This window comes from Palaemon carinicauda, chromosome 39 (assembly GCF_036898095.1).
Source record: "Palaemon carinicauda isolate YSFRI2023 chromosome 39, ASM3689809v2, whole genome shotgun sequence".
In the NCBI taxonomy this organism is placed as follows: Eukaryota; Metazoa; Arthropoda; class Malacostraca; order Decapoda; family Palaemonidae; genus Palaemon; species Palaemon carinicauda.
Genome location: NC_090763.1, coordinates 11,084,318 through 11,099,317, shown reverse-complemented (window position 1 = coordinate 11,099,317; position 15,000 = coordinate 11,084,318). Strand labels below are relative to the sequence as shown.

Sequence of the window (15,000 nt, the reverse complement as noted above, 5' to 3'; positions counted from 1 at the left end):
TATATATATATATATATATATACATATACATATATATATGTATATATATATATATATATATATATATATTACACTTATATTTGTATATATAATTATATAATTACAAAAGAATTGCAAGCTACATGTTTTATATATATATATATATATATATATATATATACATTTATATATGTATGTATATATATATATATATATATATATATATATATATATATATATATATATATATATATATATATATATATATATGAAATAGTGTAAGAAATTCATGCACATAAACCATTTTAATTTCACTTCCTATCGAGTATTTCCTTTTTGATAAAAAAGTATAACACTTAATAATATCAACGAAAGCAGCAATATTCCCCTTTTAACACCATAATTTCTCATTCCCTTCTAAAGTTCCATCATATATCATAAACAGAGGCGTACCCACCGGACCTCTCTCTCTCTCTCTCTCTCTCTCTCTCTCTCTCTCTCTCTCTCTCTCTCTCTCTCAAAAGAAGATATTTGCAAGGTTAAACATATAGATAATTCAATTAATTAAAGTCTTAAATTTTCATTTTATATTTTTTATTTCATTATTATGTCTTAGATTCTTCTCATATTTTAATATTCTCTTTCAAATTTTTATATTCTAAATGTTTATCTACGAAAATTAAAGTACGTAACCCATTTAATAAAAAAAAATTTGCCTACTCCATCGTGAGGCTCAATACTACACTGTATTCTAGAAGCTTTATTCCAGCTGTTACCAAGTTGTGGAATGATCTTCCTAATCGGGTAGTTGAATCAGTAGAACTTCAAAAGTTCAAAGTTGGAGCAAATTTTTTCATGTTGACCAGGCTGACATGAGTCTTTTTATAGTTTATATATGACATATCTGTTTTTGACATTGTTAATAGTTTATACATGACATATCTATTTTGACGTTGTTACTGTTTTTAGAATGATTTATTGTTAATTTGTTCTCATCATTTATTTATGTCCTTATTTCCTTTCCTCACTGGGCTATTTTTCCCTATCGGAGCCCTTGGGCTTATAACATCTTGCTTTTCCAACTAGGGGTGTAGCTTGGCTAATAATAATAATAATAATAATAATAATAATAATAATAATAATAATAATAATAATAATATGGAAACGATGAAAAAGACAAATTTTACATTTCCTGCGATGAAAAGAATGAAAAATTATCCATCCTCATACATCCCTCATAATTCACCAGCACAGCACGAGGTTGATCTCCGCCTTATTGTTTAGTTTATAAGCCTTGTTTAAAACTGAGAAATTGGCACAGGCTTAAATGGAGCCACTCGCCCTACTGGCGCCAGCTTCCGCCTTTTCTGCTAATGTTTACAGCTGTTTTAGAATTAATGTTTCAGCGAAGATTGGAGAAGGATTAATCTTTATATTATTAATTTTGGTTATTATTATTATTAGCAACTGGAAGTCATTCACCTTTGAATTGGGTGTATTATTATTATTATTATTGTTATTATTATTATTATTATTATTATTATTATTATTGGTGTTGTTGTTGTTGATGTTATTGTTATTATTCTTATTATTATTATTATTGCTATTATTATTGTTATTATTATTATTATTATTGTTGTTTATTATTATTATTATTATTAACCGAAAGTCATTTACCTTTGAATGGGTGTCTTATGATTTATTATTATTATTATTATTATTATTATTATTATTGTTATTTTTATTATTATTATTAGTAATATTGTTATTATTATTGTTGTTATTGTTATTATTATGATTATTATTATTATTAGTATTATTTTTATTATCATTATTATAATTGTTAATATTATTGTTATTAATATTATCATTATTATCATTATCATTATTAGTATTATTAATATTATCATTATTATTATTATTATTATTATTATTATCATTAACTCATCTTTACAGTCGATAATATAAAGATTTACCATTGACGTCGGCAATCCTTTTAATCTTTATACTAATAGACTCAATAAAACAGATTCTAAATCACGAACACCAAAATGTATTGAAATATAACATAAATATTAAACAGCGCTTTCTTTTAATCTTGCGATATTCTGAGAACCGCCTCTATAAATGGCAGCGTTTGAATTGGATTCATTCACATAAATTGAACTTAATTTGAGCTATATATGTTATGAAGAAAAATTTTAATTGAAGGAAAAATTAAATTTCTAATTCGTGTCGCATACAACCCGTTTTAGGTAACTAGTATTTCATTTTTTTTTATTGATTATCTAAATTTAAATTTTTTTTATCTGAATATATTGAGGTTATCTTCGTAAAAATTGGAATTACGTCAAACAGGGTGGGTGCGTTTGCTAGATATCTGATTAATATTTTAATATTGTACCAGACCTGGATATTCCAGTATATTCATAACTTAAAATTCTTATAATATGAATAATTTCGATGGAATTGCTATGGCTGATGTGGTAACGTCCCTGACTGGTGAACGCCAGACTGGGGTTCGAGTTTCTCAAACTCCTTAGTTTCTTTGCAACCTCACTATTCTGGTGAGCTAAGGATGGTGGGGTTTGGGGGAGCCTCTAGGTCTATCTACTGAGTCATCAGCAGCCATTGCCTGGCCCTCCTTGGTCCTAGCTTGGGAGGAGAGGGAGGTTTTGGGGGAGCCTATAGGTTTATCTGCTGAGTCATCAGCAGCCATTGCCTGGACCCCCTTGTTCCTAGCTTAGGTGGAGAGGGGTTTTGGGGGAGCCTATAGGTCTACCTGCTGAGTCATCAGCAGCCATTGCCTGGCTCTCCTTGGTCCTAGCTTAGTGGAGAGTGGGGTTTGGCGGAACCTATAGGTCTACCTGCTAAGTCATCAGCAGCCATTGCCTGGCACTCCTTGGTCCTAGCTTGCGTGGAGAGGGGGGTTTTGGAGGAGCCTATAGGTCTATCTGCTGAGCCATCAGTAGCCATTGGCTAGCCCTCCTTGGTCCTAGCTAGGGTGAAGAGGGGTCTTGGGCGCTGATCATATGTATATATGGTAAGTCTCTAGGGCATTGTCTTGCTCAATAGGGCAGTGTCACCGTCCCTTGCCTCTGCCATTCATGAGCGACTTTTAAACCCTTTTAAACCTTGCTTTCATCTGAAAGTCTGTATTTTCCTATGAGGAAAAATCAAATTTTTGAGAATCGATTTTCAGAATCTGTGAAGACGACCAGGTGGATTTTAATATTCTTAGTTATTTCTATTTCGATTTAATCTAAAATTATGGCAACGGTGCAACATCAGAGCAGTTTGTAGATGTTCCATCTAATTCAATAAATTCATACCGATAGCTTGGTCCATGTCAGTTAATTCGCTCATGTCATTAAACTTATTTCATCCACGCCTCCTGTCGGGTTTCCTTTGGTCCAATTAGAGACTTTAATATGTGTTAAGGTCAGCAAATAAAAAACTGACCAGTATATATGTATATATTATACAGTATCTTTATATGTATATACATACACACTACACACACATACATACATATGTATAATATATATATATATATATATATATATATATATATATATATATATATATATATATATATATATATATATATATACGTACACATCATATTAGTTGTGTATTATCACTGAGATTTATATTTGACCAATAAATATTTTTAAAGTTTACAGATATGAAGATATACACTTTTTATGGTAGATATATATGTGGATACAAGTATAGATTAAGTTTTTTTTTTTTTTACTTAAAACATAACTAAATTCACACTTTGATTTCGGAAAGAATGATTATATGTTTTAAAAAAAAAATCTTACCCAAAACTATATCTAGGAAATAAGAAATTGAGAGTTAATGGCATCTTTGACTTTTTACGTACACGTTCTGAACACGTACGGTTTACTTCACTGTTAGAAATTTGCCGTAAAAAACGGTAAAAATCCTGGAATAAATGTTGCCAGGTATTTACCATTTTAAAATCGTATATATTGGCGGTAAAGGAGTGATATTACGGTCACCAATCCGTAGAAACCCGTAAAAATCCTGGAATAAATTTTGCCAGGCATTTACCGTTTTAAAATCGTATATATTGGCGTAAAAGGAGTGATATTACTCTCACCAACCCGTAAAAAATAATAACAAAGTAGGGTAAAAATTACAGTCGCCTGTATTTTACTGAAATACTGCTGAGAACAGTATATTTTTTACGGAGAATTTTCGATTAATATTACAGCTTTTTTAAGTGTACCATATAATACTTTTCTGTTTCATTCAAAGCGTTCTCCTCCTAATTGCAGGAAACAACTTCCGCTGTGACAACAGACTGAGCTGGATGTTCACCTTGAGGAACACCACGAAGAGCAAGCCGGTGCGCAGGAACCTCGAATCCCTCATCTGCTACTTGGAGATTGGCACTCTTCCTCCTCGCCTGGAAGGGGAGACCGTCACGCCAGCCTACGAAACGACGACCCTGGGTATTGGTGAGTGGATTGAGTCCGTGTGCTCGCTTATTTTATGTTTAGCTCTAGTTTTTTTATTTAATTATATTTAACGTGCATGAAAATATGGTCATTTTGCTTGGGCATTCTCTTTATAAGATTGTTGACTTTAAAAGTACATTATTCTTGGTGTGTTTTGATAGTTGCCTGGATTACTTTCTAGAAGTTTTGTCCTGTTGTTTTATTTTTTAACAACCTAAAATCAATAAAATTTTTCTTTGTGAATAAACTACTATACTCCCCCTACTTGTAAGTCTTTGAAAGTAAAGTACTACATCATGCTTTTAAAATTCTTGAAAACCCAGAATACCTCTAGATATTGAAATGGTCTCAGAACAAGTGCCCTTCTAAATTGATAATAGAATTAGTATCATACTTTCTGTGCAATCTTTGAAAGTAAAGTACTACAATATGCTCTTAAAATTCTTGAAAACCCAGAATACCTCTAGATATTGAAATGGTCTCAGAACAAGTGCCCTTCTAAATTGATAATAGAATTAGTATCATACTTTCTGTGCAATCTTTGAAAGTAAAGTACTACAATATGCTCTTAAAATTCTTGAAAACCCAGAATACCTCTAGATATTGAAATGGTCTCAGAACAAGTGCCCTTCTAAATTGATAATAGAATTAGTATCATACTTACTGTGCAATCTTTGAAATTAAAGTACTACAGTATGCTCTTACAATTCTAGAAAACCCAGAATACCTTTAGATATTAAAATGGTCTCGGAACGAGTGACCCTAGACATAAATTGCTGATAGAATTATTATACTTTCTGTACACTTTTATACACCATCAAAATAGTGATTTATGTATAAAATAATGTCCACGATGAAAGTTCACCCATTTTCTTTTATCAATTTAGAAATAATCTTAATTCAACGAATGTCACAAAGTCTTAATTTTGTTAAAAATACGTTAAAAACAAGACTTTAATTCACGTTGCGTGTTTTGTGGTATATGTTAATCGAGGTGATGATTATTTAATGTTCACTTTCCTTTTTCAAATAAACAGCAAAACAGGAAAAACAAATTTCAGTGGTCCCCCTCTCTTCTGCTTCCATATTTATTAGATTTGCTTTTATATTTCTTCCTCTCCTCTCCTGCTTACATATTTATTCCTTTCTTTTTCGAAGTCTCTCATTTTCTTAATTCCATTCAGTCCCAATCTCCTTTTACTTCTCGTTGTCCAAATTTGATTTGATCTTCCTTCTTACCAGGTTTTCATCACCCTTATCTTTTTTCACCATTTCATTTTCCGTATTTGATTTTCCCCTCTTTTATCATTTCCCTTTATCACACGTCGTCAGATTTTCCGCTTATCTTCCAGTTATCTCACATCCCCCTTTCACATTCCTTGCTTCAGTTACCCTGTCTGAAATCTCCTTAAAATATTTACGTAATTATCCATTCATCTTCGTTTATGCGCGCCCCCCTGCGCGCTGCACTAAAAAGACCATTAAACAGATTCGATTATCCAATAAGAGAATGGCTTTAGCCAGTTCTTGCTCTCCAGTAGACTCTCTCTCTCTCTCTCTCTCTCTCTCTCTCTCTCTCTCTCTCTCTCTCTCTCTCTCTCTCTCTCTCTTAGAATAAGTATTCCCTGTCGTCTTGCCTTGGATTTTTACAAATTATTATACTCTCTCTCTCTCTCTCTCTCTCTCTCTCTCTCTCTCTCTCTCTCTCTCTCTCTCTCTCTCTCTCTCTCTCTCTCTTGTGTCTGGAAGACACTTGTGAGTCGCTGAATCTCTCTCTCTCTCTCTCTCTCTCTCTCTCTCTCTCTCTCTCTCTCTCTCTCTCTCTAAATATTCCCTGTCGTCTTGCCTTGGATTTTTACAAGTTATTATACTCTCTCTCTCTCTCTCTCTCTCTCTCTCTCTCTCTCTCTCTCTCTCTCTCTCTCTCTCTCTCTCTCTCTCTCTCTCTCTCTCTCTCTCTCTCTCTATATATATATATATATATATATGGGTGTGTGTATATATATGTATATATATACACACATATATATATATATATGTATGTATGTATGTATATATATATATATATATACATATATATATATGTATATATATATATATATATATATATATATATATACATATATATGTATATATATATATATATATATATATATCAGTTTCTAGTCCACAGCAGGGCAAAGGCCTCAGACATGTCCTTATTCATGTCGGGGATTTGGCCAGTTTTCCTCACCGCTGTGGCCAACTGCGGATTGGTGATGGTGGGAGACTATTGTCCGATCGCACACAGCAGACCAATCTAGCATATATATATATATATATATATATATATATATATATATATATATATATATATATATATATTATATGTGTGTTTTTATATATATATATATACATATATATATATATATATATATATATATATATATATATATATATATATATAACTTCTTTCTATCACTTTTATATCCCTTCATGAGCTGTGAATATTAAATTAATTCCAAGTTAATGAAAACTAACGTATGATTAGTTAATCTGTTAAAAGTAATTGTTTTTTATTTGTTTGTTGATAGTGTGATATATTTAACTCCATGGTTATTAACAAAGAAGAAAAAAAATCCAGACTTTTGTTAACATCAATCATAAATTATAGGAATTGAGATATATATTTTTGTATTTTCAAGTTAAATTTCTTTAATTAACTTTCAATTATGTCCAACTTACGAATGTCATTGGTTTAGGTTCTTAGTTTGGGATTACAAAGGCCAACTTAATACAAAGGGACATTAGAGTTCTCTTGCTTGAGGGTACACTCAAGCACACTTTTCTATCTTATTTCTGTTCCTCTTGTCTTGTTGAAGTTTTTATAGTTTATAAAGAAAATATTTATTTTAATGGTACTGTTCTTAAAATATTTTATTTTTCCTTGCTTCCTTTCCTCACTTGGCTCTTTTCCCTGTTGGAGCCAACTGGGTTTATAGCATCCTTTTTTTCCAACTAGGGTTGTAGCTTAGTAAGCAATAATAATAGTAATAATAATAATAACATATCGCGAAAGATATTGGTAACTTTATTTCATTAAGCTCTTGTAATGGCAATCATTTTTGGTTTCTGGATAAGCCCAAACCTAAATTCTTTTAAGAAAATAATAATAATAATAATAGTAGTATTGATAATAATAATAATAATAATAATAATAATAATAATAATAATAACATATCGAGAAAGATATTGGTAACTTTATTTCATTTACCTATTATAATGGCAATCATTTTTGGCTTCTGGATAAGCCCAAACCTAGATTCTTGTACTAGATTATTATTTCCTCCTTTTGATAACTTTATTTCATTTAGCTCTTAAAATGGCAATCTTTTTTAGGCTTCTGAATAAGCCCAAAGCTAAATTCTTGTGCTAAATTATTATTTCTTCTTTCTTGCACAAAATCCTGCAACGTAACATCTCCCTACAGGTCCCATGATGAAGTTGTTCGCCCTGCACGAATCAGAGCTTCCAGACCCCATGATGCGATGGCTCCAGACGGAAGACCCTGATTGCGAGGAAGAGGAGACGAAGCAGACAGAGGAGGAGGACCAGACGCTCCTGGAAGAGACTTCCGCGCCTCAGATGGAGGAAAAGACCACGGAGGCGACGCTGGAAAGGAAGAGGAACAGGGCTCGTGGTCGCAAGAAGATCGAGAGGAACAAGGCGCAGAATGACAGGCCCATGCTGCCCTTGGAGGTCACGGCGGAGCCCCAGCACGAGAAGGTCATCGTCGTGGCCCCTGCCCCAGTGCAGGAGGAGTCGAGGTCCTACGATAACAAGAGTGGTTCTTATGCCCTGTTCCCTTCCATTAGTATTTTGGTCCTCACTTTAGGGTTCTTATTGGTACAGCATTGAGTTGACCACTGGGGATAATATAGAATATTAAGAAAGTTTTTTTTTTTTTTTTTTTTTTAGTTGCCCCATTTTTTTTTTTTTTTAAAGGTAATTAAATTGTTTATATTCTTAGGATGAAATTATCTTATTTTGATTGATATGAGTCCACTTTCTATGTTACAAAAAACGGTATAATTTTTTTCATTTTTCCTTCCGTTATAAAAAAAAAGGGGTAAAAGTATTTTTTTAATTTTTCAATTTAAATCCATAAATTTATTAAAATGTTGTATTCTATTTTTACTTTAAAAATGTTAGAGTAAGGGAGGTAAATTGTAAATACAAATTGATAGATGATAGAAAGTGCTTTTTCTACAGCTGATTCCATTTGAGTATTTTCTATTCAAAATGAGATTTTCACGATCTTCTAGTTCGAGCTTTTTCCTTTTTCCAGTCTTGATTTAGACGATGCATTTAAGACTTTGCAGTTTTACTGGTGTTGTTTTAGACACTAACTCAAGAAGGAGATATTAGGAAAAAACGAAGAACATAGTCATGTGTCAGTTCGATGAATATTACGTTTCGTGTAAACATTATATATATATATATATATATATATATATATATATATATATATATATATATATGTATATATATGTATATATATATGTGTGTCATATATATACATATATATATGTATATATATATTATATGTATATGTGTATATATATATATATATATATTGCATATATTTATATAGATACACATATATATATTATATGTATATATGTGTGTATATTTATATATATATATATATATATATATATATATATATGTGTGTGTGTGTATATTTATATAAATATATATATATATATATATATATATATATATATATATATATATATTTTGCATATATATATATATATATATATATATATATATGTATACATATATGTATATATATATATATATATATATATATATATATATATATATATATATATATATATATATATATATATGGTCAGAAGCGGAAGGGGATACACAGCTCTTGATATCGATATATTTTCCTTGTTAGAAAATTTTTAAATTTTATGATTATGATTTTTTATGGATTGGAGTAAAGAATATATCTTTGCTGTTCAGTTTACCATATGATTTTGAATTTGATTTGTACAAAATTATTGTGAATTTGATTTTACACTTAAATTTCAATGTTTTACTTGCGAAGTGAAATGATGTGAACTTCGTAAAGCACTTCAAACTGATTCTTATTGTTGTCTAAGTGTTTGATTGCTATTTTAAACATTGTTCTCGTGCAATTTTTGTTATTAATAATATTATTATTGGTGGTGTTGTAATATGTACTCACAAATGCCGAAGATCTGACTGACAAACATAATATTGATGATTAACCCAAATATCCACTAGAGTTATGTATACGTAAACTTAATATATATTCATGCATACATAAATATACAAACATGATTGTATCTATGATGTATATGAAGTTATATATGTTTATATGCATATGTATATATATGTATACTGTATATATATATATATATATATATATATATATATATATATATATATATACATATATATATATATGTATATGTATATATATATGTGTGTGTATACAGGTATATATATGTATATATATATGTATATATATATGTATGTATGTATATATATACTGTATATATATATATATATATATATATATATATACATATTTATATATATATATATATATATATATATATATATATATATAGATATATACATATGTATATATATATATATATATATATATATATATATATATATATATATATATAGTCTTAATGTTATCCAAGACTAAAACTTTTCTCTCTGAACAACGAATAGACTTTCAACAACAACGTAATCTTCAAGATTTCTTGTATCTGAAATTGGCTGTTTTTCTCTTCATCATATTCGTGTTTTTCTTTGATTATTATTTTATCAGCTCCGGATTTTCTCTGCAATTTCCTATAGATTTTACTTCTTGGAATAACCAATCATATTTTACTTTACAGGTTCTTGTAATTATGTAGTTGAAAGAACAAACCTATATAATTTGTTGCGAGAATTTCCCATAAATCTAATATTTCCTAATCTTTTCTTTAATAATTTAATGGAACTTGTAATTTTATTATATTTTTTTTTTTTCGTGCACATAATCTAAATGTCATTTTATGAAAATATTTTTACGTTTTTATTTAAATTTAATTTCGTTGTTTCTTACATTTTATATTTTTTTTATCTGTACAGGAAATTGTGACCGCTAATTTCCCCCGTGAACAAGATCAGCATTAAATTTCTGTAGAAAACTTTACTTACTTTAAAGGCTGCTTATCTGGTCCTGTATAGCAGGGGAACCCTACTCTCTACAGGACCTCCACTGTCGTTTTATGATGTTCATTCAGGAGCATTTAACATTTCACAATGCTTATTGCTCGCTTACTGTTTGGTCATTACTGTCAAAGCACTCGCGGAATAAGAAAGTCTTCAGTATCCATTTAAAAGCCTTAATATCTTCAATTATTCGGATGTCTCGTGGGAGCCTATCGTATAGTCTCTGGGCCGCATATTTAAAGGCACCTCGTAGAATGAGACTAATGCTATCGAACTGTTATTTTCTACCAACCTTACTCGGTATGATTAATTTAACTGTAATTAAATGGTTTTACTTTGGCCGGTTTAAGTTTGGACATATTTTGATATTTCCCCGTCAGGATTGGTCACACATGAATAGATACATATAAACAGATAGCTAATAAAGTAAAAGATAGATAAGAATAAGGAATTACAGGTGGAAGATATAAGATGTAAATTTGTAAATAGCTATAAGTGTACTGACTGAATTATATTTTCATACAGATTTGAGTGCATGATACTGTATGCTACTGTAACTTACAGGGCTTAGAGATACTGTAGATATACCAGTAGAAGCTTAGGGTAACACTTTGCACTATCCATAGAGTTTTCTTTGTCATAACAGGGAATTTTCGTAAGGTATAAAATTTTTTTTTTCTCTAGTGTGAGATAAAATGGGGTTCACACGATTATAGAGATTTCTTTAAGTTGAAGATAAGGGAGCTTTTTTTATCTTAAATTTGGTACATAATTATTTTGTCGTGTTCATTTAGCACACACACATACACACACACACACGGAACTATTTTTTATCATAAATTTGGTACATAAGTATTTTGCCGTGTTCATTTAGCGTAAACACACACACACGTCATATACATACGTACATATATGTGATAAATATATATACTAACCTTTTTTATTCTTATTAATACGAATCTCCCCTGTATCTTACTAGTTGACCTTGAAGTTCTCACCCAGAAAAGGCCCCTTGCCCCCCCCCCCCATTCCAAATCCCGAATGTCATCTTTTAAAAATTCAACATCTTTTCGCGTCCGGTCAAGCAAAGGACTTTTAAATGTCTTCTCGTTTAGAAAATACTGCGAAATATCAAGAGGATAAAAATGATTTCATTCATTTCCGCTAATGAAATTCAGCTCCTCTTGCTTCAAAAACTATAAGTGTCTCGAGTTTCGTATTGGTGATTGGACCCAAAAAAGAAAAAAAAAATACGAAATGAGAATTGTCTTAAAAATTGACATTGCAGAAAGACGAGTAATTTCACGGAAGCTTTCGACTCTCGGCTCTTTTTTCATGGCTTAATTTTTTCTCGAAGGTGCTTTAGAAGTAGTGAATTCATAATACTTTATCGAGAATTAATGTTAAAAAAAAAGTAAATTTGTGTTTGGTAAGTGTTTGGCGTGCGTGTGTGTGACGTGTAATTCGATGAATGTTGGTGATATTGCAAGCAGTGTTAAATGGGTCTTTGGTTTCTTGCTGTTTGGTAAGTAAAATAACTTGCAAAGCTTGGCAAATTATTTTTTTTTTTTGTGTGTGTGTGTGTGTGTAAATAAAATCATTGGCAAGGGTTAACATCAGGAACTCGTTCTATTGGCAAGCAAGCATGCAAGCGCCGAGACATGGGTCGTAAGCGATATAATTAATGCGATACTAATATTTTTTTTTTCTCTCAATTAAATCATTGGCAAGGGTTGATATTGGGAACTCGTTCTATTGGCAAGCAAGCAAGCAAGCGCTGGGACATGGATCTTAAACGATATAATCAATGTGTTACGAAAATGTATGTGTAAGTTGAACATTATAAAATTAGTTTCAAAATCCAATATGCTTTAATCACAAGTAAAATATTTAAAGTTATTTTGTTTCGTTTTAAATGTTTCAAGTGCAAAATTAAATCACAAGCATGCATTTATATTAAAGAATTAAATAGAAAATTTGAAAATCGAAAAGAGTATTAAGTTAAAATTAAGTATTCAAAACAAGTGTTTACATAATGGTAAATCTACGATTGAAATAAACGTTTGACATTTAATTACTCAATACCGTAATCATTAACATCAGTGACTTAATCAGAAAAATGATTAGACTCGTATATATATATATGTTACTTACCAAAGTTTTTTATACCAAGTTAAAAAAAGAATCGGTCAGGAAATGATAACTAAAGAAAGTGCCTATAGTCAATTCTTTTTAGTGAGGCAGATTTGCACAGACTCGCAGGGGTGCCCTTTTAGCTCGGAAAAGTCTCCTGATCGCTGATTAGTTGGACAAGATAATTCTAACCAATCAGATAGCAGGAAACATTTCCGAGCTAAAAGGGCACCGCTGCGAGGCAGTGCAAATGCGCCTCATTGAAAAACATTAAGTATAGTTAATCAGCATAGCTCTCGTGCCCGTCTCGCCGTCAGGTTCAGGGTGAGGCATAGCCTTTGCAACAGCTCCTCTATCTCCACAAGGACTCGAATATCTGTACGTCACTTACCAAAGTGTTTTTATACCAACTTAAAAAGAGAATCGATCTTGAAATAACTCAAGAAAGTGTCAAGTCAATTAGCAAAGATCTCTTGTCCATCTCGCCATCAGATTCAGGGGTGAGGCATAGCCTTTGCAACGGCTCCTCTATCTCCACAAGGACTCGAATATCTGTACGTCACTTACCAAAGTTTTTTTATACCAACTTAAAAAGAGAATCGATCTTGAAATAACTCAAGAAAGTGTCAAGTCAATTAGCAAAGATCTCTTGTCCATCTCGCCATCAGATTCAGGGGTGAGGCATAGCCTTTGCAACGGCTCCTCTATCTCCACAAGGACTCGAATATCTGTACGTCACTTACCAAAGTTTTTTTATACCAACTTAAAAAGAGAATCGATCTTGAAATAACTCAAGAAAGTGTCAAGTCAATTAGCAAAGATCTCTTGTCCATCTCGCCATCAGATTCAGGGGTGAGGCATAGCCTTTGCAACGGCTCCTCTATCTCCACAAGGACTCGAATATCTGTACGTCACTTACCAAAGTTTTTTTATACCAACTTAAAAAGAGAATCGATCTTGAAATAACTCAAGAAAGTGTCAAGTCAATTAGCAAAGATCTCTTGTCCATCTCGCCATCAGATTCAGGGGTGAGGCATAGCCTTTGCAACGGCTCCTCTATCTCCACAAGGACTCGAATATCTGTACGTCACTTACCAAAGTTTTTTTATACCAACTTAAAAAGAGAATCGATCTTGAAATAACTCAAGAAAGTGTCAAGTCAATTAGTACAGATCTCTTGCCCGTCTCGCCGTCAGGTTCAGGGTGAGGCATAGCCTTTGCAACGGCTCCTCTATCTCCACAAGGACTCGAATATCTGTACGTCACTTACCAAAGTTTTTTTATACCAACTTAAAAAGAGAATCGATCTTGAAATAACTCAAGAAAGTGTCAAGTCAATTAGTACAGATCTCTTGCCCGTCTCGCCGTCAGGTTCAGGGTGAGGCATAGCCTTTGCAACGGCTCCTCTATCTCCACAAGGACTCGAATATCTGTACGTCACTTACCAAAGTTTTTTTATACCAACTTAAAAAGAGAATCGATCTTGAAATAACTCAAGAAAGTGTCAAGTCAATTAGTACAGATCTCTTGCCCGTCTCGCCGTCAGGTTCAGGGTGAGGCATAGCCTTTGCAACGGCTCCTCTATCTCCACAAGGACTCGAATATCTGTACGTCACTTACCAAAGTTTTTTTATACCAACTTAAAAAGAGAATCGATCTTGAAATAACTCAAGAAAGTGTCAAGTCAATTAGCAAAGATCTCTTGTCCATCTCGCCATCAGATTCAGGGGTGAGGCATAGCCTTTGCAACGGCTCCTCTATCTCCACAAGGACTCGAATATCTGTACGTCACTTACCAAAGTTTTTTTATACCAACTTAAAAAGAGAATCGATCTTGAAATAACTCAAGAAAGTGTCAAGTCAATTAGCAAAGATCTCTTGTCCATCTCGCCATCAGATTCAGGGGTGAGGCATAGCCTTTGCAACGGCTCCTCTATCTCCACAAGGACTCGAATATCTGTACGTCACTTACCAAAGTTTTTTTATACCAACTTAAAAAGAGAATCGATCTTGAAATAACTCAAGAAAGTGTCAAGTCAATTAGCAAAGATCTCTTGTCCATCTCGCCATCAGATTCAGGGGTGAGGCATAGCCTTTGCAACGGCTCCTCTATCTCCACAAGGACTCGAATATCTGTACG

The 15,000-nt window shown here is 31.9% G+C and overlaps 1 protein-coding gene across 2 annotated transcripts in view; it reads left to right on the top strand.

The window, feature by feature from the left end:
- Positions 1-8,429, top strand: part of LOC137631496 (connectin-like) — a 78,122-nt gene extending 69,693 nt beyond the window's left edge. Inside the window, exons 5-6 of one of the 2 annotated variants that reach the window (XM_068363258.1) lie at positions 4,290-4,466; positions 7,942-8,429. In XM_068363258.1, coding sequence (XP_068219359.1) covers positions 4,290-4,466; positions 7,942-8,369 — 605 coding nt within the window. In that variant the 3' untranslated portion in view covers positions 8,370-8,429. Of the gene's footprint in view, positions 1-4,289; positions 4,473-7,941 lie in introns of both variants that reach the window. The other variant, XM_068363256.1, reaches the window with a different exon arrangement.
- Positions 8,430-15,000: the final 6,571 nt, after the last annotated feature.